Source organism: Poecilia formosa, unplaced genomic scaffold (genome assembly GCF_000485575.1).
Source record: "Poecilia formosa unplaced genomic scaffold, Poecilia_formosa-5.1.2 Scaffold9, whole genome shotgun sequence".
Taxonomy (NCBI): Eukaryota; Metazoa; Chordata; class Actinopteri; order Cyprinodontiformes; family Poeciliidae; genus Poecilia; species Poecilia formosa.
The window spans coordinates 1,624,868-1,646,544 of NW_006799948.1; the positions used below are offsets into that span (position 1 = coordinate 1,624,868).

A 21,677-nucleotide genomic window follows, 5' to 3' on the forward strand; every position below is an offset into this window, starting at 1 on the left:
CATGTCTCCTCATCTGTCCTAATGGATTCTGTAGCTGCTGTCACAGTGTCTTGTCCCACTGGGGTACTTTCTTCATGTTTGAACTGATGTAATATGTATTATATCGGTCTAAGCATTAATGCAAGTCTCAAAGTAAGAAACAAAGCTGACACCAGTGTAAAGAGAAAAAAGAGACAATATGTCTACAGTGTAAGCTTTCAGTCTTTTGCAATAATTTCTAGATAATAAATAAACAATACCTTGGAAAGAAGGTTTCCAAGTGCAACTTTTCTAAACTGTTCTCACTTGTACCAGTGTTTGCTGCAGCCTTTCAGACCCTCTAGCTATTGTGTGTTCACTGACTAAAGGAAATAAAAATAAACGAATACCAAAAATTTTAATTACTTAGCATTAGTAATTAATGCTAAGTAATTACTAATGCTTTAATTACTAATTAAAGCATTAGTAATTAGTAGTTTGTTAGAAAACAAACAGTTTGTTTTCTAACTGGTCAGTTTGGCATAGCATAACATTTTCTGGCACTGGTCCCAGGTGACTGACTAGTGCAACCATATAGTAAAAATTACATTTTGAAAAATCTCTAGACTGAGAGGAATTTAGGGGTTAAATATATTATGCTAGTTTAGGGGTGTTTTAAAGCTTTAAAAGTTATTTCTTAATGTTTGAGGGTCCCTAGTTAACCATTTGACATTTGTCAGACTGTTTTTGTAGCATATTGGTATTTTCCACAGTTCGTACAATTGAAATTCTTATTATTGATAGCATCAGTGACTCTTTGTTCTTGTATTTTTTAGATGATACATATATCACACATTGAATTGAAGTTCTCTAGTAGCATCTCTATAATGTTATAGTTTCTTGGCCTTAAGGCTACCTGAACTGGCTTGAAGATGTGATCTTATCCACGCTGATTGGAAAATTTGTGTATTTGCCGGCTGGATTTTTTGTAAAATCTACATGCGTCTTCATGGTGGCCTAATGGTCACAGTTTAAGCCTTTCCAGTCAAATACTGTCCAGTACTGGTCACCTACTGACTAGTTATGTGGCCAAAAAAAACAGAATGTACTTAGTAACATTGTTGTCTTGCAGCAAGAAGGTATTTGAATCCAGGTCTGTGGTACTTCTGCACAGAATTTATATGTTCTTCCTTTGCATGCGTGGTTTTCTCACCACCGACAGCCAAAACATTTTCTCTTTAAGTTAGTTACTCTCAACCGACCTTAGGTGTGTGCGTGCGTGCGTGCGTGCGTGCGTGCGTGCGTGCGTGCGCGCGCGCGCCTGGAGATAGGCACCAGTCCCATCAGGATCATTCAAGAATACACAGCTATACACTAACGATGGTTGGATTAAAATGTAAATATTTTAGTTTTTTATTTATTTATTATTATTACTACTATTATTTCATATATTCTTTTGGTATGGTACATCTTGACAATTTTCACCACAGCTCCTTAAATAAAGTATAACACCTGATTGCAAAGCAAGTCAGCTGTTGAACAACTGCAATATTTACAGCGTTACTGTTAAAACGGGCGACTTTCATACATGATGCAAACAAAATTAATCAATATGCCACAGCAGACGACAATCTAATATATATTGTGGATTAAATTTATATAATTTATATTTTAAAAAATGTTTTACATATTTGATTACTTCATGAAAAATATATTTATTTGACTTGAATACATTTCCAATGTCATTGAGATGATTACATGTATAAATATTTGACTTTTTTTTCCTCCATTGGACTTTGGCACATTTGGCTTTTCATAGAGTAAGGTGTAGTAGTGAAATAATGTGCCGTTATTCAGTGTTTCTTCATCTCAAAGCAAAAAAAAATGTTTTCTTTTCCCTCCTGATTTTCATCTAGTCATTAAAAATCAAGCAGATTTAAAATCTGTTTGCCTAAAAGATCTTCTTGAGAGGACTTCTACAAGTAGAAATAAAAAATCATTTGTGCAACACAGAATGGTAAATTTAATTTTCTCACTAATAAAACCTCTGAGACCGAGGCAAGTCCAACAGTTTATTAATCTGTGTCATTCTCTTTGTCTGAGAATAAAGAGACAATAATGGCAAATCTTGGTGCAAAAAGTGCATTTCCTTTCCTAAACTGTTGGGAGTGCTTCAGTGTTTGGTTTGAATACAAAGCTTGAGCAAGAGAAAACGCCAAAAATATTGTTTAGTTTTTTTTTCCTCTGCGGCTTAACCTGCTCAATATCGGCTCTCATTTTCTACCTAATAAAAATTTTAACAGTATGAGACATTAATCTAAACTTTGTTTGATCTAGATAAAAAAAAACCCTGATAAAATCAAGAGTAGAGGCAGATTCGCCACATTCTGATCTGTGGTTAAGCACTTCTTTGGCGAGGAGGGATGCTGAGGATTTGTGTAGGAGTGAGAACAAAGATCGTTTCCTGACGCTTTGCTGGGAGGAAGTGACATCAGAAATTGGCCGAAAAGAAACGGAGAAACGGAAAAAGTAGGGAAAAAGCGGGGCTCAGCCGAGCACTACTCTAAATACATAACTAATGTCCCTTGCAGAGCAACTAGAGTCCCAGCTCATTTATTGTCTCAATAAGGCTTGTCTGATGACTTCTGCATTGGCTATCAGTCACAGCATCGTCTGAACTAGGTCAGGACCGGTGGGCGGCGGAGGGACAGTGGTGGGGGGCAGTAAAGCACAGCTGGGGCCCCGTTATCACTCACGCTTAATGAAGAGAGGTCCTGAGAATTCAGAGTATCAGGACAGATATATTTGGAGCATTTATCCTTTGAAATGCACAAAGGATAAATGCCGATTGAAGGACACCTGGTCCACACCACATGTGCTGGAATCAAGGCCCACCATCTGAGTTCCTTTATTGTCTGATATGAAGTAAACTTATACTGTTTAACTTAGTGTTTTTCATAATTTAGCTCCAGGTTGAGAAGCTTTTTTGTGCTCAAAAAAAAAAAAAAAAGAAAGGAGCAATAAAAAGTTGGTTAATAATAAGGCAATGACATGGTTTCTTTTACAAACCCTGAACTGCTCTTTTCTCAAGTGTTTGATTTATCATGATTTTTTAAAAATGTTCTTTTAAGCTGAGTGCTCTCTTTTTTTTTTTTTTTACATTTTGGCTTCCTTCTTGCTCTTTCATCAGAGAAAATTAATGACAGGCTGCAGTTTCAAGGTGTACTGCTTCTGGATAAGGTGGTGGGAGAAAAAAAATGTCAATGTTGAAACACGGTAGGATTAAAAAAAGAAAGAAAAAAAAAAGACCTGATTAGTTCTCGGTAAAGCACTTTTAAGCAATTAAAGGAATCATCACAAAACTTGTGCAATCAAAGGGCCAAATCAGGTAAAACATAAAAAAGCGGTGATGAAAGTGCGAGTCCCATAAATGGGAAATTTAGTCAGAGAAACACATTCTGCATGGTACTGAAGAAGTTGTTAGCCGATCATAGTTATCCATATGCTTTGTTTAATTATCTGTCTCTTAATGGGATTTGTAAAATGCAATGCAACCTTGAAGTGGAGATGAGTGTAACAATCTTTTTTTTTTCAAATTATAGTAAATACAGAGATTTCTCAGGAAGAGGTGTAGAAATGGTGAATATCAGGTGCACTATAATAGGAAATAAATATATTGTCTTTTAAAGTGCAATTAATTTATTATAAATAGGGCCAAAAATAAAAACAAAACTTATCTGAAACAGGAATTGACTAAATAATCAAACAACTGTGCTTAAAGTACTATGTAAAATTGACATTTTTTTTGTTTTAATTCATGTTATGTTAGAGCAGCCGCCCTCGTAACTCCCCCTTTAGCTCCTGCAGACTAACCAGCAGCAATTAGCAAACACCTGGTGGAACAGCACATCTGCTCAGCTCTTTATAAGTAAATTTTCTTTTAAGTCATTTTTGATAGCTACTTGATTCAGGCACTGTGTCTGAAGAAACACATAATACTGCCCCTTTAAATGAAGATGTGTGCTTTCAAACATGAATTTTTATCAAATCTCCACCCCAAAAGCCCCTCTGTAAACTTTTTAAATATATAGGATCCAATTTCTGATATCATATATCGCGTTGTTCCTCTGAAATAGCCCTCCACAGTCTTTACAGTCAGTGGTTACCTTTCTGCACAGCAGCCCTTTTTATTATTATTATCATTAATTGTTGCTGGATTCTGCTGTCCCTGCACTGAATTCAGATTTCCTGTCTATGCATAAGGGATTTGCGACATCCTGTTCCTGCATGAAAAAACAGCTTTACCGTGCAGTGTGGTATTGACTTCAGCCTCTGTTTGGTCTCATTATACCATTTTAAAACTGCTCTACAGTAGTCCAAATGATTTTTTTTTGTACTTGCATCTGTTGTTTTCATTTTTTTATTATTATTATTTTTTTTTTAGCATTTGCACACATTATGCAAATGCTTAAAGGTGTCCGAGGTCTTTAAATGAGATGCAACGAGATGAATTCACATTCTGACCCACTGAAGAGCAAAATGTCTTGGAGAAAGTGTATTTAACTTTAAAATAACAATGCAAGAACGCCAGAGGATGCCATAAAAACACACAGCACACCCAATCAGCATTCATACAGTACTACATGCTCATTTCATATTCATAAAAAGCAAATGACCTAGAAAAACTAGGACTAACAAGATTTGAAAGAACCTAACAATCTTGTATAAACCGCCGCACATATAACTGGAGTAATAATTATGCTTTTATCTGCTTTGGGGACCGCACTGATTTGAATTATCATTCATGCTGTATTGCTGGTTTGCTTAATTGGAATTTGTTTAGCAGGCTTTGTGAGCGAGCAAACGGGGAATAAACAGATTTATGGGGAGCTCTGCCAAGTAAAAGGTTATGCATAATTTAAGGTGGATTACTTAGGATGCAGAGGTCAATAAGGCTCAATATGCCCCCCTCTCTGCTAAGGGTCCAGGACTCCACCAGCTGTACCTAATTCCTTATAAACAGGCTCAAAGGTCTGCTTACAGGCAGTGGCATTAGCCCACATCAACACAAACCTTTACACACACGAACAGAAGGCGCATTATACGCACGCAGACTAATTACATCAGCCCGCCTATTTCTGCTCGCAGCCTCAAGCCGTCGTTCTACTTTGTGGTATGTGTGTCACTGTGTCATTTATCATCAACATCAACGTAGTCACCTTCATTATCGTCAGCCACATCACGATAACAACTATCATAAGAAGGCATCAACGCTGCCACTACCCTTGCTGTTGTGTGTGTCCATTTGTCATATTTTCCTCTCCTGGCGTTGTTCATGGCGTGTTCACTCAGGTGCTGATAACGGCGAGTTGCTTTTTTTTTTCTTCCAATTTTGATTGGCTGATTCAGTGCCGACACGTCCGATGAGGCAGTAAATCTTCAAAACAAACAGGTATGATTAGGAGTCTAGTTTATATAACGTTGATGTGCGTTAGAGGTGTATGTATAGATCCTGCTCAAAAAGCGAGACAAAACAAGATATGATTTTGATCATATTTTGGGGAGGAAAATACAAAGAAAACAAAGAAAACCTTTTGCTTTATTGTTTTTGCATTTTCAAAGATACGATAAAGCTTTCACAAATTGCAAACTGTAATTTATAGAATTGGTGTAGAAGATTCCAGTCCAGGTTTTACTACTCTCCCTATGGCTGTTTGCTTATAAGTTGGTCACAGTAAAAAAAACAATTTAATGTTGCATTACCTTTTTATAGAATGTATTGTTAGTTTATATTATAGAGAGACTTTAAAATATCTACAGAATTGGGAGAATTTGTGTTCCCTATTCTGGTAATATGGGTTCCATTTTCCATTTTTTATTGAAAATAAGTTTTAAGCATAAGTACGGATTACCGAGCTAAATCACTGATTTTGCTCTTCATCTGAGGCTCAACTTATTTTTGCTATGCTGAGAGCATCTGAATAGTGCTTTGTAAAACTTCCTCTACATTGGAAGTAAAACTCTTCTGGCATTTTATCATCAAGAGGTCTTGTTTATTTAATATTTGCAGAGGAATAATACTTTTCTTTTAGCTTCATACTCTACTTTAACTTGAATTGACATACTGTTAAATTTCTCATACTCAGATCTCACAGCGTTCATCAAACACTTATTGGCTTTTAACAGCTCAGCTAACACCTCCAAAAAGTGAACTCTGAGTTTGAAGGGCACAACCCGAGACCCTATTATTTATTTCACATGACTGCCAAGTAAGAGGAAAAACTGTTTTTGAAACAGCCAGTCGGTATCGAGTGTTTGTTGCATGAACTTGCGGTATCAGGGGCATCACACTGTTGGGTTTAGTGCTGTGCCTTCTGTCTAATTGCTGAAAGGCCCTTGAAATCCTCAGATGTGGCTGTTTTTGTCAAGACAACACCACTTTGATCCCTACATGAACACTCTTAATTAGATTGTAGCCCCCATTTTGTTAATGCTAGACTTCAGGAATGTGGGGCTCTGAAGTTTTATGCCTAACTTGCTTGGCCAAATTTTCAGTATTTAGTGGATTGAAAACTAGAATAAACAAGGAATTTTTCAAATTTTTGGGGGAGATGCAGAAAATGACACTTCCTGTAAATGAAAAAAAGATCAAATCACGGCTTTAGCAAAAAAAAAAGAAAATAAAATAAATATAATTTGTTTAGTTTTCACTTTTGCAGTGCATTATAAGCCTGGCGGGCCTCCAGGCTTTACTGGCACCCCCACCAGGCTAAGAGTTGTTTATTTTTCACCGGAACGTAACCACTTCCTGTCTTACAGGTCTACACGCTAACAACTCCAGCAAATAAAGTGACAAGTCACGGATAAAAGACCAAAAACTATTTGGACACTTAAATTAGGATGAAACAAATAATTTTAAACTCAAAAAAACACAGTGGGATGCTGGATGACTGTCCCAGCGCCCCCACCACTGGGCGTAACATGTTTTCTAGGGGAAATCTTGCTTTGTACCATATTGTGGTGTCAGATATATGCAGTATTAATCTTTACACGTCGAGACACAAGGCTTAGTGCAAAGGACAATGCAAATGTTGTCCGTAGAGTATTGCGTCCTGTTTGTGAGCTGCTTCCAGGTGTATCTGTCAGGGATTTGCCACTCAAAGCTGATGTGCTTGCGTCTCTCCAGACACTGCTGGTAAACGATCTCTTTCCCACAGTCTACGGTTCATCGTGACATTTCATTCCGAGGCCGACTGTGCCTTTGGGCTCTCCTGTCTTTGTGTGTGTGTTTGTGTGCGCAGCAGAAGCACGTGTCCACCAATGCGGGGTTGCATTCAGCTGAGGGGAAATGTCAGAGCCCATCTGCGAAAGAACGATATCAGCTGCAGCTGGTGGACAATACACACCTACACACAGGCACATATGTGGGCTTGCATGCTGCAGAGAAGAAAAAGAAAGCCCCAAGCAATGGCATGTCCCACAACCTGGCAGTTATGCACCGCAGTGGCACCAAGCATAAATAGTATGCAGGGAAAGAAGGCTGTAGCTGGAAGCAGCAGTGAGACAGCTGGACTACGGACAACTGAGGACAAGGGAATGGAAAAAGGTCTTACTGATGCTAGGTAACGGAAAAGGTATGAGCTAAAGTGTTTGAGGAATATAGATTTTAACCTGTGAACTCTATGAAACAACAGAATCATCTCGTATATGTAGCTTAGACAAAGGAAATAAAAATTGACAGGTAATGTGGCTAGAGTTTTAGGAGTCTGTGCAAGTCGGTGTCCAGAAGCTGCTTCTGTGTCTGAAGCGGTTTGCAATTGTTCACATCAATCCTAACTGAAAACTCAGTTTGTCACCATTCCATTAAAGCTACAGCATGTGACCTTTATAAAAATGTTTTATTACATCTTTGTTGCATGAGACAGATAATCTGTGAACAAATCAAGCTCCTCTGCCTTCTTCCAGTGCTACCTAGAAACAACCAATCAGAGCCTTGAGGAGGGTCTTAGCATTGTCAATCAGGCTTGTGTACGCAGCACAGGAATGTGGTGAAGGAACTGGATCTTTATTATATGTCTCGTGATATACAGTTAAACATGGTGACAGTTTTAACAAATATTGTGACCTTCCTGACATAATGGCCTAAGTCATTATTTACCAAAAGCGATTTTTGGCAAAAAACAAAAAATAAGAACATTTTCACTTTTGAAAAGATGGCTAACCTTCATTTCAGTTCTATCAAACTTTTATAATTCCAGAGGATTCAAGTCTAAAACACCCATTTCTGAAGCCGCCCTGCCTTTTCCCATCAGACATTTTCATTAAGCTCATGAAAATACTTAACAGAAGCAGTTATCAATGTTAAGGGAAAATAAAACTGACTTTTTTTTGGTTGCTTTCCCTTCAAATTTCAACATGAAAGTCTGTTTTATCCAAATTAATGTTGAAGCTTTAATAGCATATTACATGTTTTTTTGTGAATTGTGTAATGTCTGTTCCATTCGTGGTGTTTAAAGGAGAATTAGGTGGCTCTGTGAGCTATGCGCGTGCACACACACATGCAGCGTACACCCACACAGGCACACACACACATGCATGCACACAGACACAGGGCCAAGGTCTGGAAATGTCAGTCAGCATGCTATCTCATTATTTCTGCCTCTTGAAGTTTCATGAGTGCAGAGGAGCTATTTGAGACACAAATTCACTTCATCAAAAAAAAAAAAAAAAAAAAAAAAGGAGGAAGGAGGAAAGAAAATGCAGGCTTTTTAAAATAGAGGGCTTGACAGATTTTAGCGTGGAGATACTCATCAAGGCAGCCAAACGGGTGGAATAATCTTATGAAAATCAGGCAAAGCAGCCGACTGGAAAGGAAGAGGCAAAGAGAGGTGAAAAAAAACAGGACAGGAGGGGAAAGAGAGGTGCAAAAAGAAAAAAAGAATGAGAAAGGAAAATAATGGTATTGAAGAAGGGACAGATGAGAGAGGAGGAGAAAATTAGCCAGGAGGAGCTGAGCTGTGAGCGTGTGGAGAGATGGTGGCTAATTACAAAGCACTGGGATTTATTTCTTTGCATTGTTTTTTTTCTCTTTTTTCTTTTCTTCTTACACATCAGAACATCCCCTCCTAATTCCTGCAAGGCGTCCTTCGGTTTTCCAGAACGTCTGCCTACCGCGGCAGGTCAGATTGTGCGGTTAATTATCCCGATAATGGATCCACTGTAAAAGGAGACATAGGAGGGGATTTTGGTGATTAAAGCAAATCTTCCAGTCTTAATGGCACTCAGTCGGGCCTTTTTCAAGCCGGCTTTTGTTTGACTTTGTTGCCTGACATGTCGGCGAAGAGATTACTTTGCACGTGTGTGTGTGTGTGTGTGTGTGTGTGGGTCTGGATATCCGCAGTGCAAATGTTGATGTGTACTTCCCACCAGGCGAAGTCAAGTGCTGCACAGAGTGATCTTAAATTGGTTGATAAGTAACGATGAACGCACATGCTTTTATTTGCAGTTCTAAAATTGGAGAATTTTGCATATTTGCCCTACTGCTTTGTAAAACAAAGCAAAACACACACACAAAAAAGGAAAGCTGTTAATTTGGTTAAAAGGCAAAATCGCTTGTGAGAGCCATCGTTTTTTTCTCTTGGGTGAATTAAATTTGCCCAATTTTTTCGAAGGCACTCAGCAGCAGAGTGTGGAAGAGTTGAAAATAAGAAATCATCTTTAGCTATGAAACTTTGGTCATAGTGTTGATCCCTAAGCTTATGTAAAGTAAGCATAAAGTCCACACAAAGGTGCAGTGTGAAACCATTAAATCGATTTCACAATCGTCCTCTTTGTGTCGCTTCTGAACTGATCGCTGAGGACAGGAAAACGGACTCTGGCCAGTTCTCTGCAGCCATAATTTAAGATACTTTCCCAGTGGTTGAAACTTAATTATAATCACCTCAGTGTCTACGAAAAGCTTTTAATGTTAACAGAGATTCAATATTCTAATTTCTTAAGTTGAAATAACAGTGCGTGAGCGTTGTGGTTGGTTTTATTTGTGCCTCAGAAGATGCCGTTTAAACCCATAGAACGTATTTTTGGCGAAGCGACTGAAAGCAGCACTTAATAAATTAGAGTCTGCTAAAGTTAGTACAAAATTGAAGGTCTGGAGGAGTTCAAAGTGAAAAATAAAGAAAAATAATTCATTTAACCAATTCAAAATGCTTAGCACTCTTCCACAAAGCCCATCCAGTAGTATCTAATACCTTAAGAAGTGCTACCTATTTCTGGAATAAATTTGATTTTACCTTGTTTTCCACCTATCCTTTATTCAAAATACCCTTTAAAACACTATTATTTGGGATTGGTGTCACAATCATTCCCCATCCTAGCCTCTCAGTCAAACACAAAGATGTGGCGCTTGCTAGACGTCTTTTAGATTCAGCCTAAAATGCTAGAGTGTTTTCAAGCTAATTCACACAGAGATGCACTCGTCGATATAACTCAGCCTTAAAATAAACGGTGGTATAAACAACTGCAGATGAAGACTCGCACACAACTTGGGAGCCGGGAGCAAAATGTAAAAATATGCTAAATGTTATGTAATAACTTTAATAAAACTAAGTATGTTAGGCTGCCTCTTTGCACTTTCTGGAAACTATTTAACCCTAAGCATTAGTCAGTTTCCTCTTTCAGCACAGGTCTGCTCAGGGTTTCTTTCCCGCCGGTGAGTCATACTTTTAATATATATATTTGTAGAAATGTATAAAATGTTTAGCTTTAGGGTAGTGAATGGTGTTTTGAGTGACTGGTCACCATGACTTATAAGTTAAGAAAATAAGTGGGAAAAACATTAGGAGGAAAAAAAAGAAACTTTCTTAACAGTAAGTTGTAAAAACCTTTATTTCCTTGTCTTAAATTATTTCTGCATGTTTTAATTCACATTCTTTCATAAAACCCTGCTGAGGACGTCGCGTCCCAAGCGTCTGCCTGTTGGGGTAATGTCATCTGCAACGGTTATCATCCAGAAGCTTTTCTGACCTGAATTGGTTATCTCAGCATCTTTTCTTTTTGCCCGCTATCCTTCATTTATCCCTTTAAGTCTCGTCTTTCCCCTGCCATCTCAAGCTCGCCTTAGAATTAGATGGAATTTATTAACCCGAGATGCTGGCTGTTGACGTGTGTGACCGTTATCAACCATTTGGTGGGAAGATAAATGTCCCAAGAAGGGCTTAATAATGTTCTCCCCCTCTCTGCTCTTATCTCCCGCTGATGAAACCACTGCCAGTACCTTCGCTTACATGTGCATGCAGATGCTTCGGACCTGTGTGTGTGTGTTTATGCATGTCCATGCTTCCCTACGCTGGGCCTGCATGTGTGGGATGTATTTATTTGATATCTCCCTTGAATCTAATCCGTTTCAACATAAGCCAGTGCCCTCACACCAGCAGCACAGCAGTAATATGGTCAAATGGAAACAGATAGTGTCACTGAGAGCCAAGATGCTGCTGGGAGATGGGTTTAGTTAGTGATGCAAGACCAAATGTGACAGATAAGGCTCGCTTTCCAAACTCGCTTTTACACTTTCTGATTGCTTATATGGTAAATCAGTGATATTAGACTAGTCAACTGTTGGCAAAAAAAAAGTATCCCCCAGTCTTTACACTTCCTTGGAAATTGAATTTTCAAAGCATCTAAGTGGATGCGTTTTCGATTACTGTGTTGGCTATAAAGTCTAAAGCAGTGGAATCTAACATTAATATGGAAGGGAATGTTAGGAATGCTTCGTCGCAAAATCTTTATTCTTAAAGGCATATTCAAGAAATGGTACATAGCTTTATCTACTTGACCAGTTTTCTGGATATATAATTAGCATTTAAAAAAAAAAGCTCTATGCATGTCAAACACCATCTTGTATGAACGGCTAAAGAGCATACACAATTTTGGGAACTACTTTTATCAGTTGTTTGCATGTAGAAACCGACCGAGAGACGTTGCATACTCTCCACCTAGCTCTGATGTCAATCCATAACACTGTAGTCATCTGAATGATGTTTTGGGATGGAATAGAAACGTCCTTTATTGGACATCAGTGGAGAATTTCAAATGTGACGGCAGAAAAGTGACAGACACGTGGAAACACATGTGCTTCTGTTCTATATCTTGAATAGATTGTATGTTATGTGTTGCATTTGAGTGCATCCATTGTACCTTGTTTAGTTGTTGCTTTAATTATCCCTCTATTGTTGTCTGTGCTTGTACCCTGTCATTCCCTTACAATAGCTTTTTTGAGCTCTCTGCCACCTTTGCAACTGTTTACAATCAGTCAGTCCCTTTACATGTTTGCATACCAGCAGTCACTGCCCTCATTGCATATACAATACTACTCACTAAAAGTTAGGGACAGTTGGCTTTTGGGTGAAAATTGGAGAAATGTGAAAAGTTAATGCCAGCGTGACATTTTAGTAGAAACATGCATTTGTGATTTCCTCATTTTAAACAATGTATTGGAACAAAAGCCAACACCAGTGGTGGGTATGTCACGGCAATAAAAATGTAATTGTCTCAATAACGTGTTGTGTGCTCTTGGGCATCAATTACAGTTTCTCAACAACGCCTCATGCTGTCCTCAAGTCGACTCATTGTGTGCTGAGATCCCACTCTTCTCTCAGGGCGGCCCTCAGGTCATTGAGATTCTGGGGTACAGAGTAACAAGCCTCTACCCAGAGTGTTTCTGTGAAAGTTTCATTGTTGTACATCTTCTCTGTCTGTGACCAATATTAGTAGTGATGACAAGGTTTTCAGGTCATGTCTAAATTCATAAAGCCAAGATTTTGTGTATATCAGTGAAGTGGGTAGGAGAAAGTACTGAGAAATGTTTGCAGTAGTTTGGAGACCAAAAATAGGCCCAACCTTTCTCAGGGTTCTTATAAGCTGTCTGTGGCTGACATGGTCTGTCTGTAATTCACCACAATAATAAATGACTTACTGAGACACAAACTGTAATTCAGAAAAGCAAAAATTATTCCAGCAATCTGACAGATGTTTCAATGTCTGCTCTGGTTCTCCAAAGCAGTCACTGCTCCTCTTTCTCCTAATATTTGGGTCGTGAGCATTGCCAGCTCTACATTAGTGAGTTGTGCTGCCATTGTTGTAAACAATAGTTCTAGTAAACAGAAGCAGCTGAAAGTCTAATGTTAGTTGAAAAGGTGGCTAAAATAATTGCTTATGATGCCAGTGATCCGGCTGAGATGGAATAAAAAGTTAATACAACATTTTCAAAGCTTTTTCTGCTAATATTTTCAAGTTTAGGTCCAATATCTTACAAAAAAATGCATAGTTATCGAGAACAGCATCTCAAAGTTGCATGGATAGATTCTTATTGTTCTCTCGCAAACATCAAATTGCACTGTGACAACAATTGTACAAATGTTCACTTCATAAAGCTGTAAAGTGAAGATGTTAGACAGCTGACTTTAATCTGTGGAACAATTCATTACAGACAGCTGCCCCTGACCTTCTGCTAATGAGAAATTTTTGATTTGAGCGTTTGCAAGTTGGGCCCCGTTATTGTCAAAAACGCTACAATACCAGCAGGTCAAATCTCCATTAATCACTTCTCAGAGCAACTGGTATTACGTTGCGTCGGCTTGAAATGTCTGCGCCGCTCTCCTTATTAAATCTCATCTGACGCAGCCGTGATAACTTATCTCTCAGCTGTCGCGGCTGATGGAGTCAGTTTGTAGGGCTCGATGTCAAAAATGACATTTGTAGCGCAGACGTGCAGACAATACCGCCTGTACACACGGCACTCATTCCCTCATTACTGATGTTTACCAGGCATTGCTATACATCTTCATCAGCTGAGGGTCACCCCTGCTGGATGGCAATTCAGAAGCGAAGCAAAACCCGTTAGTGAAATGAATAAGTGACCTTGCTGACAGCTTTCATAATATGAATTCACAGCAACAGATTAAATAACCAAATGAAAGAAAAGAAAAAAAAAACAACTCTTGAAAACACTTTTGGACTTTGGGTTATTACACCTGACAAGCTTCTTTTTTCCCCCCCTATTTTACTTCAGTGATGTGTTTTCAGTGTTTTTTCTGGTGTTGTCTTGCTTCCCTTTTCCATTCATACAGTCATGCATTTCATCCCCTACCTCAGAGGTCACTTATATTTGGTGACGTAGCGCTCGTCATAGAGCCAAATTTACATTGAATGTTTTCACTTCTGGCGGACGTGGATACCTTATATATTCCTAAGGAAATGTGGAAATAACAAGGGTTTTTATGTTTTTTGGAAAGTTTAAAATTGCAGGGAATAGTGTGTGTAAGTTTAAAAATTAATAATATGTGGCCACTTCCTTTTTGTAGACTGTGATTATGTCATCCTATCAAATAAGTTAAGATAATACTTAATCAATTTAATGTCGGAAGACAAATAATTGGGTTTAAGATTAAGATTACAAAAAAAAAAAAAAAACACCTTGGAGCACCTCACAGATTAACTCCTCCTTATGATTACTTTTAAAACTGGCATTAATTAACTCCACCTAAAAGGATTTTTCAGTTGGATTTAGCATTGTGGCTAAAACAGCTATAACATTTAGTCTTCCCACTTAAAATATCTTTTTGTGTCTCTTTCTACCTGAAAATGAACAAGACCTAAATTCCCGTTTCTTTTCAACATCTTCTTGTCTCTTACAAAGCACTCGAAGGACACAAGTTTTGTTAAGCTAATTCAGTAACTCAGCACTCAACTGGTTGAAGGCTAATGATTCTATTTTCCCTCCTCAAACTGGAATGATGGTAATTTTGTTTCATTGAAAATGCTTTGTACCAGTAGAGATTAAATGGCATGTGAGTAGGAAGAACAACAGTTTATCCCAGACGTTCATGGTTCACAGCGATATAATTTTCAAACAGTTATTTCAACAAATTTGGGATTTAAGTGGAAGGACTGAATACAAACCACATCAGAAAGACTAGCTGAGCACCCTACATACATCTGGCCTTTTTATTTTTTATTTTCCAAATTGAGTAATGTATCTAGGACAGGGTGGCACGCTAGGGCTGGTGTTACAGACCCCTGCTCTATAGGAAATTAATATGAGACCATTATGGACCTCATGGAGGCCCATTTCTCAGCCAATTTGCTAATCATGTACTGTAAATGTTGACTGTGATTACAAGCCGTTTGCCTAAAAGCATTTGGAACCTGAACAGAGGTTATATTTAAGGATATTAAAGGATCCTGGGGAAAAAAGAGCAATCTGAAGTCAACCCTTTGATTTGATGACCTGATCTGTAAAGCACAACAATGTTACTCTTGTAAACACAGGATTATCTTTAAGTAGGGCGTGGTTGCTCTGATGCCTTCAGTGCAGAAAAGGGTTTGTCTCTCCGTGAGCAGCTAGCCTTAAGGCACCGCCAAGTAATTCAACCTCAAGTAGCATGTCAGCGAAATGCTCTCAACAATAATAATGCTTCATGTTGGTGTCAGTTTAAAGCTCTTTCCGTACTCTGCTGACACAATGCACTTGATACATGTATTATTCGGCCAAGTAGTTTTTGAGAGGGTGTGCATATTTAACAGATTGATTGCGATATACATATTGTTTATGGCGAAGAGATAATGGCTTTGAGTTTCACTCTCACTAATCATTTGCATTCAGGGTGATGAAAGAAGTTGAAGGTGCCCTTAGATTGAATTTATAGGTAGTTAGGCGAAGACTATTCCCTTAGACTGTGTAAGAAAGCCATCACGATGAAAGAGTTTCAAGTATACATGATGCATACTTCACCACAGAACAAACAGTGCTTGGGAAAAGTCTACCCTTTGAAGGATTTCACATTACAGCATCTGACTTTCTAGTATTTTCTGCAAAATGTTTGTGATAGACCACAAACAAAGGGCAATGGAAACGCTCTAATTTTGACAAAACTCACATTTTTCGATAGGTTTTCGTGCTGGGATGAGATGGTGCTTCAGATGTATCATAATTAGAATATTTCACAAAACTGCAATAGAAACACTTGTTTCACATCACACAAGTTCTCATCACTAACCGGTTATTACTACTGGCAGAAAAGACGATGACAGGAAGTGTTCGGAGGATGATGACACGCCATGTTTTTAATGACTAATAGCTTGTAGAAACTTAGTCATGTGCAATTTGAATTGCATTTCTAAATCTAATGGCAAAATTCTGTTAGCAGAATGTCGTCAAAGTTTTGTGCACATCTGTAATGGAAACGGCCGTATAGTTGTCTCTCCTTGCCTGGCTTGCCAATTTAGGTGACTGGTCATGCATAATGTGAAGATTTATCAAAAATCCATACTTTTTCAAACTGAAATGTCTAAACATCTGTTGTATTTTTAAAATTTTCTAAGCAAAATACATTTACTGTAATTATCAACTAGTTGGATAGAAAAACAGCAAAAACCAGAGACTATAAAAAAGATGGCCGGATGGATAAATGCATGGTTGGATGACTGAATGAAAGGATGGATGAAAAAAATGGATGGAAGTGCTTCGTGGACGTACGTGTGAAGACTTTTTCAAGGTGGAGTAGTTCTTATTGCATTTTGTTCACCCTTCGTCGTCACTTAAGTCCTCGCCTCTTACTTAATGTCTTTTTTGTGTTTGTATTAAATATTTAACCTATCCCATATACACAAGGCTGTAGTCAAATATGTTTTCTTTAGAAACTTTCTTATTATCCCAAAAAGCACCTCATTATACCACATACAGTACATAATGACCCTTGAATTCACTTTCTCTAATGGGTTTTTGCCCTGCAGCCGTAATTTTCATGAACCCTGTTGAGCTTTTGTAGAGCAAAAATGATCATGTTTGTTTACAATGAAACCTCTGTGGGGAGCTTTAATGTCGCAGAACTTATGAGGAATTCTTTTCATACTTTGTGTTATCACACGTTGTTCTGTTGCGATGAGGTCTGAAGGTTACGTGATGTAATAGAGGCAAAGTTTTACTGTGAACTTGTGACAACATTCCACATATTGCATTTTTTCCCCCTTTCCAGCTCCTGAAAAAGTGGCTTAAGGAGCATGAGATATGATTTTCACACATGGATTAGCTGCTACAGAGTGCAAATCTCAACCCCATTGAGAATCTATGTGACGTTCTGGAGATGGATTTGCACAGTGGTCTAAACAATGTAGGGTTTTTTTCTTAGTTTTGAAATGAAGGCGGTTATTCACTATTAAAAGACAAAAACGTGTTATCTAACGTACCCCAAGTCTTTTGTTGTGATTAAAGCAGACTTTTTTTTTTCTTGTTTCCTGTTGGTATCTTGACAGACTTTGACAAAGTAGAGATGATTTCAGGTTCCGTACAGTCTACCAGAATGTTATCTTTTCATTTTATGCACACTGCCTGCAGTGAGACAAAGACCGGCAGAATAAAGGCTTAGGGCCCAAACTCGTGGCAATCTCCAGACGGTTACAAAAGAAGCAGGCGGTGAAAGGAGCAGTGCGGTGCAACACTTCTGAATGTTTTATTGGATATGAAGAAAGGGGCACAAAATCTTCACTGTTTCCTTTGCCATTTAATGGCTTTAAAAATCATTGGTTCCCTGCAAACACCAGCTGAACATATAAAAAATAGGTTCAACGGGGTGGCTGCGGAATAAATCGTTTTCATGGAGGATTTTGAATGTGAGACTATTGCTCTGTATGAATTATTCATTTACTATTTCCTCACTTTATTTGACCACCAGACCTAAGGTCTCTATTAGTCCTGTGTGAAACAAGTATTTGTTAATGCTTAAGCAATAAATAAAACCCCTTTATACAGAACTTGGAAAAGGTCACAGATTTGTATAATTACTGCTCATAAATCTTTAGGTGTTTGTTGAAAGTCAACTTTCTTGGGGCTGAGAACTGCTGATATACAGGTTTTTTTTCTTTCTCAGAAATGTAAAATGGAAGAATGAAAACTAGTGTTTAAATTACGGATTTAAACTTCTTGAAATGTATCATTAACTACTGGTCCTATCAAAAAGAGGTTACTGGTAAGTGTTCAAACACTTACCAGTAACCTTTATGGGAGGACTTTGCATATTCTCTCTGTACCTGTTGCTTGGTTATGTTATTTCTGTGAAAAATTTTGAAGAAAACAGAGACCATAAACCCTCCTAAATACAATTTGTGACGGTTGATTTTATTTAACTGACTTTATTTACCTGAATCGGCTTTCTCCATGTTGTTTCTCCGTCTGGCTATTTTTCCCATTTCTCTTGCTGTCATTCCTCGTATTCCTCAATTGTCTCTTTACCTCATTGCTCTTCATCTCCTTTCTTCCTCGCTACTCCTCCACCTGGCATCCCTTTATTTCCTCCTACCCACTCATGTTTCCCGTTTTTCTCCACCTTTCCATCATCCCTCCAATGTTTTTGCATCAGTCTCCCTGAAGTCACCCTCCTTATCCTAATTGCTGCCTCTCCATGCAGACTTCCGCCTGTCATTTCTCTGTTGCTCCTTTAACCGTTCTTCCTCTTGTCTCCTTCTGCAGCTGGGATTGTTCGAAAAAGGCAGTGGTGTGAGATGGTTCCGTGTTTGGAGGACGAAGGCTGTGACCTGTTAGTCAATAAATCTGGATGGACTTGTACACAGCCAGGAGGCCGAGTCAAAACCACCACGGTGAGTTTGGAGGCCGGTTGAGCTCACGCACAAACCAGTTCTCATAAAAACATAAATTCCAATAGATCCGTTTTATGTATTTTACTTGAATAATAATAACAATCATTGAACAGTTCTTTTTCTTGCCAAACAAGCTAGCAAGAGGTCATGTTTCAAATACAGCAGTCATTCACTGCTTCCCAATCAAAGTACTGAGTGCACACTCACATACTTTATAGTAGGTGGATATTTCCCAATATATTTATGTGACGTATGGAAAATGACTTAAATGTCCGTAGCTGACCTGATTTGCCAATGAGAGCGTTAATCGTTGAGCAGCAGTCACTAATATTCCTCCCAAAGAATTTGCGTTCTCTCCTGCCATCTTTTTAAACCCCACAAACTCTTTGTGCTTTGTTTACTTCCTCATCAGCGGCAATTAGTTTAAATTAGAGACTCTTAATGGTAATGATGGCAGCAGATGGGAAGCTGCAGCTTGTTTTGGTTAAAACTCCTCCCATCCATTCATCCACACCTTATATCCACTGAGCCGAGCCTCTTCCTCCTCCGTTCTTCACTTCTCTTCCTCCTCACCCTTCACAAACTTGCATCACACTCTCTCATTCAGCAGCTTCGTTATTACAGGGGTCCAAACTGTCACTTGTCTGTCTGTCTCTACTGCGGCAATTTAGGAAATCTCTTTAAATGTGACTCGGCAACAAAAACCACAGCAAGCGGCTGCTTTTCATGCATTTGTCAACGGGGCATCATTAATGCATCTGTCATGATTTGGTAACCATCAGTGTTTATGTCTTTCTGCTGACATGCACACACACACACACACACACACACACACATGCTCCAACATGCACATTAGCACAGAAGACTTGATATGGTAAACATAGGAGCCAACTAAAATCCCGTACATGAATATAAATTGCAGTGCTGAGCAATGACACAAAACAGAAAATGAGCCTGCCTGTGGACACGTTACCTACGATGTAGTTTATTATCAGAGCTCTCACACCATTTGTTAGATGCGGCTGGCCACGACAAAACCAGGAACAAGTTTCCCCAGGGCCATCTCGAGTTATTTACAGATTCACAAGGTGTGGATTCTTTTTAGTGATGTCAAACCATAAAAAAAATAATAAAAAGAAAAAAAAAAAGATATTGTCATTTGAATGGCAGCAACATTGGCAGTAAAACAACCCTAAAAAGCTTCAGAAAATTGTCCCCAAACTTCATTACTTGAGGGTGTTCATTTCCGTTCCTGTGCAGTAATCCCACTTTCCCCTAGCATCAGCTGTCAACAGGTATGACAGAGGAAGTGTGCCGACAAAAGTGAGCTGTTGTATGGCTTACCTAGCTACAAATATATATTTTAGTTTTCAGCTTGTGCACTGTTTTCCTGTAAAGCTGTGAGCTTCTGTCTTGTAAATGTTTGTCTTGTAGTTGTCTGTGAACCCTGTAGTGGAATTAAACCATGTCTAAATTGTAGCTGGAGGTTTCTATGTTTCTCAACTTGTGATATATTTTTATAAAATATAAAATCTGTCTTGTATGTATTCACTGATTATATAAATATGCATTTAAATTAAATCAAAATTATAATTGGTGTTGGTGTGTGCAGAGGATTATAAGCAAGAAAAGTTGTAAAAAGACAAAGAACGGCTCTCGCTAACAGACTCCAGTCCTGTAGTTGAAGATGAAGGGTCGTTCATGAACTACCCCACAGTCTGACCCCACATAAGCAGAAGATAATAACAAACTGTTTTCTTTTTGCTTGAAGAATTTAGTTAATTTAGTTTAGGTGTTACAGCTACTAAATGCAGTTAGTCGGCACGGCGCGTAGCGCTGCTCAAACCCACCTGGTCACCATCACAACACTCTCAGTACAGCTGCAATGTCTGGGTGCCGATGACCTGCTACATATAATAATTATGTTCTATAAACAATAAAAATTCTGAACTCACCCCATTAGAAACTGAAGAATGTTCCTGCAGATATAAGTGCTCCCCATCATATAAGTGGTCATGGCATTATTTCTTTTCACCAGTACCTTTCTAGTGGATCTTGTCATATTAGAACACAAAGTTTAGCATTTTAAAATCTCAGAAACTGCTATTTAAAGTATGTGGGAGTTTATCCAACAAGTGTATTTTGCAAAAAAAAATCTCTATTTCCTTGGAAATGTGTGTGTATATATATATATAGATATATATAATTTTTTTTTTTTCCCCTTTAGCGACTTGTTCCTGGTGTTGCCATGGTGCATCTGTACGCACAACTTAACGTGTGTGTGTTAACAGTGTGGATTGTGCAAAAGATGGGCTGAAATGGATCAAATGCATGTGTGCTATGCACTGATTGCTCCAAGTATGCGAGTGTAAGGTTTGCATATTCATGACATGTATCTCCGCTTTACAGCAGAGAGGGGCCCTGTAAGCTTTGCCCTACATGCGCACTTCACATCCCGCTCAAGGTGTCAGTCAGTGTAACTCTCAGCCGCTTACGCTGACAATATGCAGAAAGTGACAGGTATTGCTTGCTTGCTTCATTGGCTACTTTAAACTTGGTGACAGCTAGTCAAATGGCTGGACAGCTAGGAGCACTCATCTGTTCCACTGGCTGTGTGTATGTGTATGTGTGTGTTGTGTGTGTGTGCATGTGCATGGATGTGTGCATGTGATGGAGGAGTGTAAATGTGTGTAAGCAGCTCTCACTGTCAAGGAGTCTCCGAACTGGTTTTATATCATAAATATGCATTAGAACATAATGTATTATGTAACATAACATATATGATATTAGTTATGTTCTCACATTCAGTTGGTTGCAAAGTTAATCCATTTTTTTTTTTATGGTATGAAAGCCTTGGGTAAAAATATCGTGGTTCTACAGTATTCACATAGAATAAAAAAAAAATCATACCATGATGTGTTCCTTGATTTGAAGCTGTTCATTCTTTATTTTATTTATATATTTTGTTTTTGCATTTTAATGGCAACTAAAATGATTAGTGTGGAAAAAACTGTAAAATTGTTTTATATGTTAAATAATGTTTTATATATGTGTGTGTGTGTGTGTGTGTG

General features: G+C 38.3%; 1 protein-coding gene across 4 annotated transcripts in view; it reads left to right on the top strand.

Annotated features, from left to right (window-relative positions):
* The window catches only part of tafa5a (TAFA chemokine like family member 5a), a 159,084-nt gene that overhangs the window by 116,505 nt on the left and 20,902 nt on the right, over positions 1-21,677 (top strand). For all 4 annotated transcript variants that reach the window (XR_478102.2, XR_478105.2, XR_001659503.1 and 1 more), the window contains exon 3: positions 18,479-18,606. Coding sequence is in view for 1 of the 4 variants with exons in the window: in XM_007577908.2 (XP_007577970.1) it covers positions 18,479-18,606 (128 nt within the window). In the remaining 3 variants the exon portion in view is untranslated. The remainder of the gene's footprint in view (positions 1-18,478; positions 18,607-21,677) is intronic.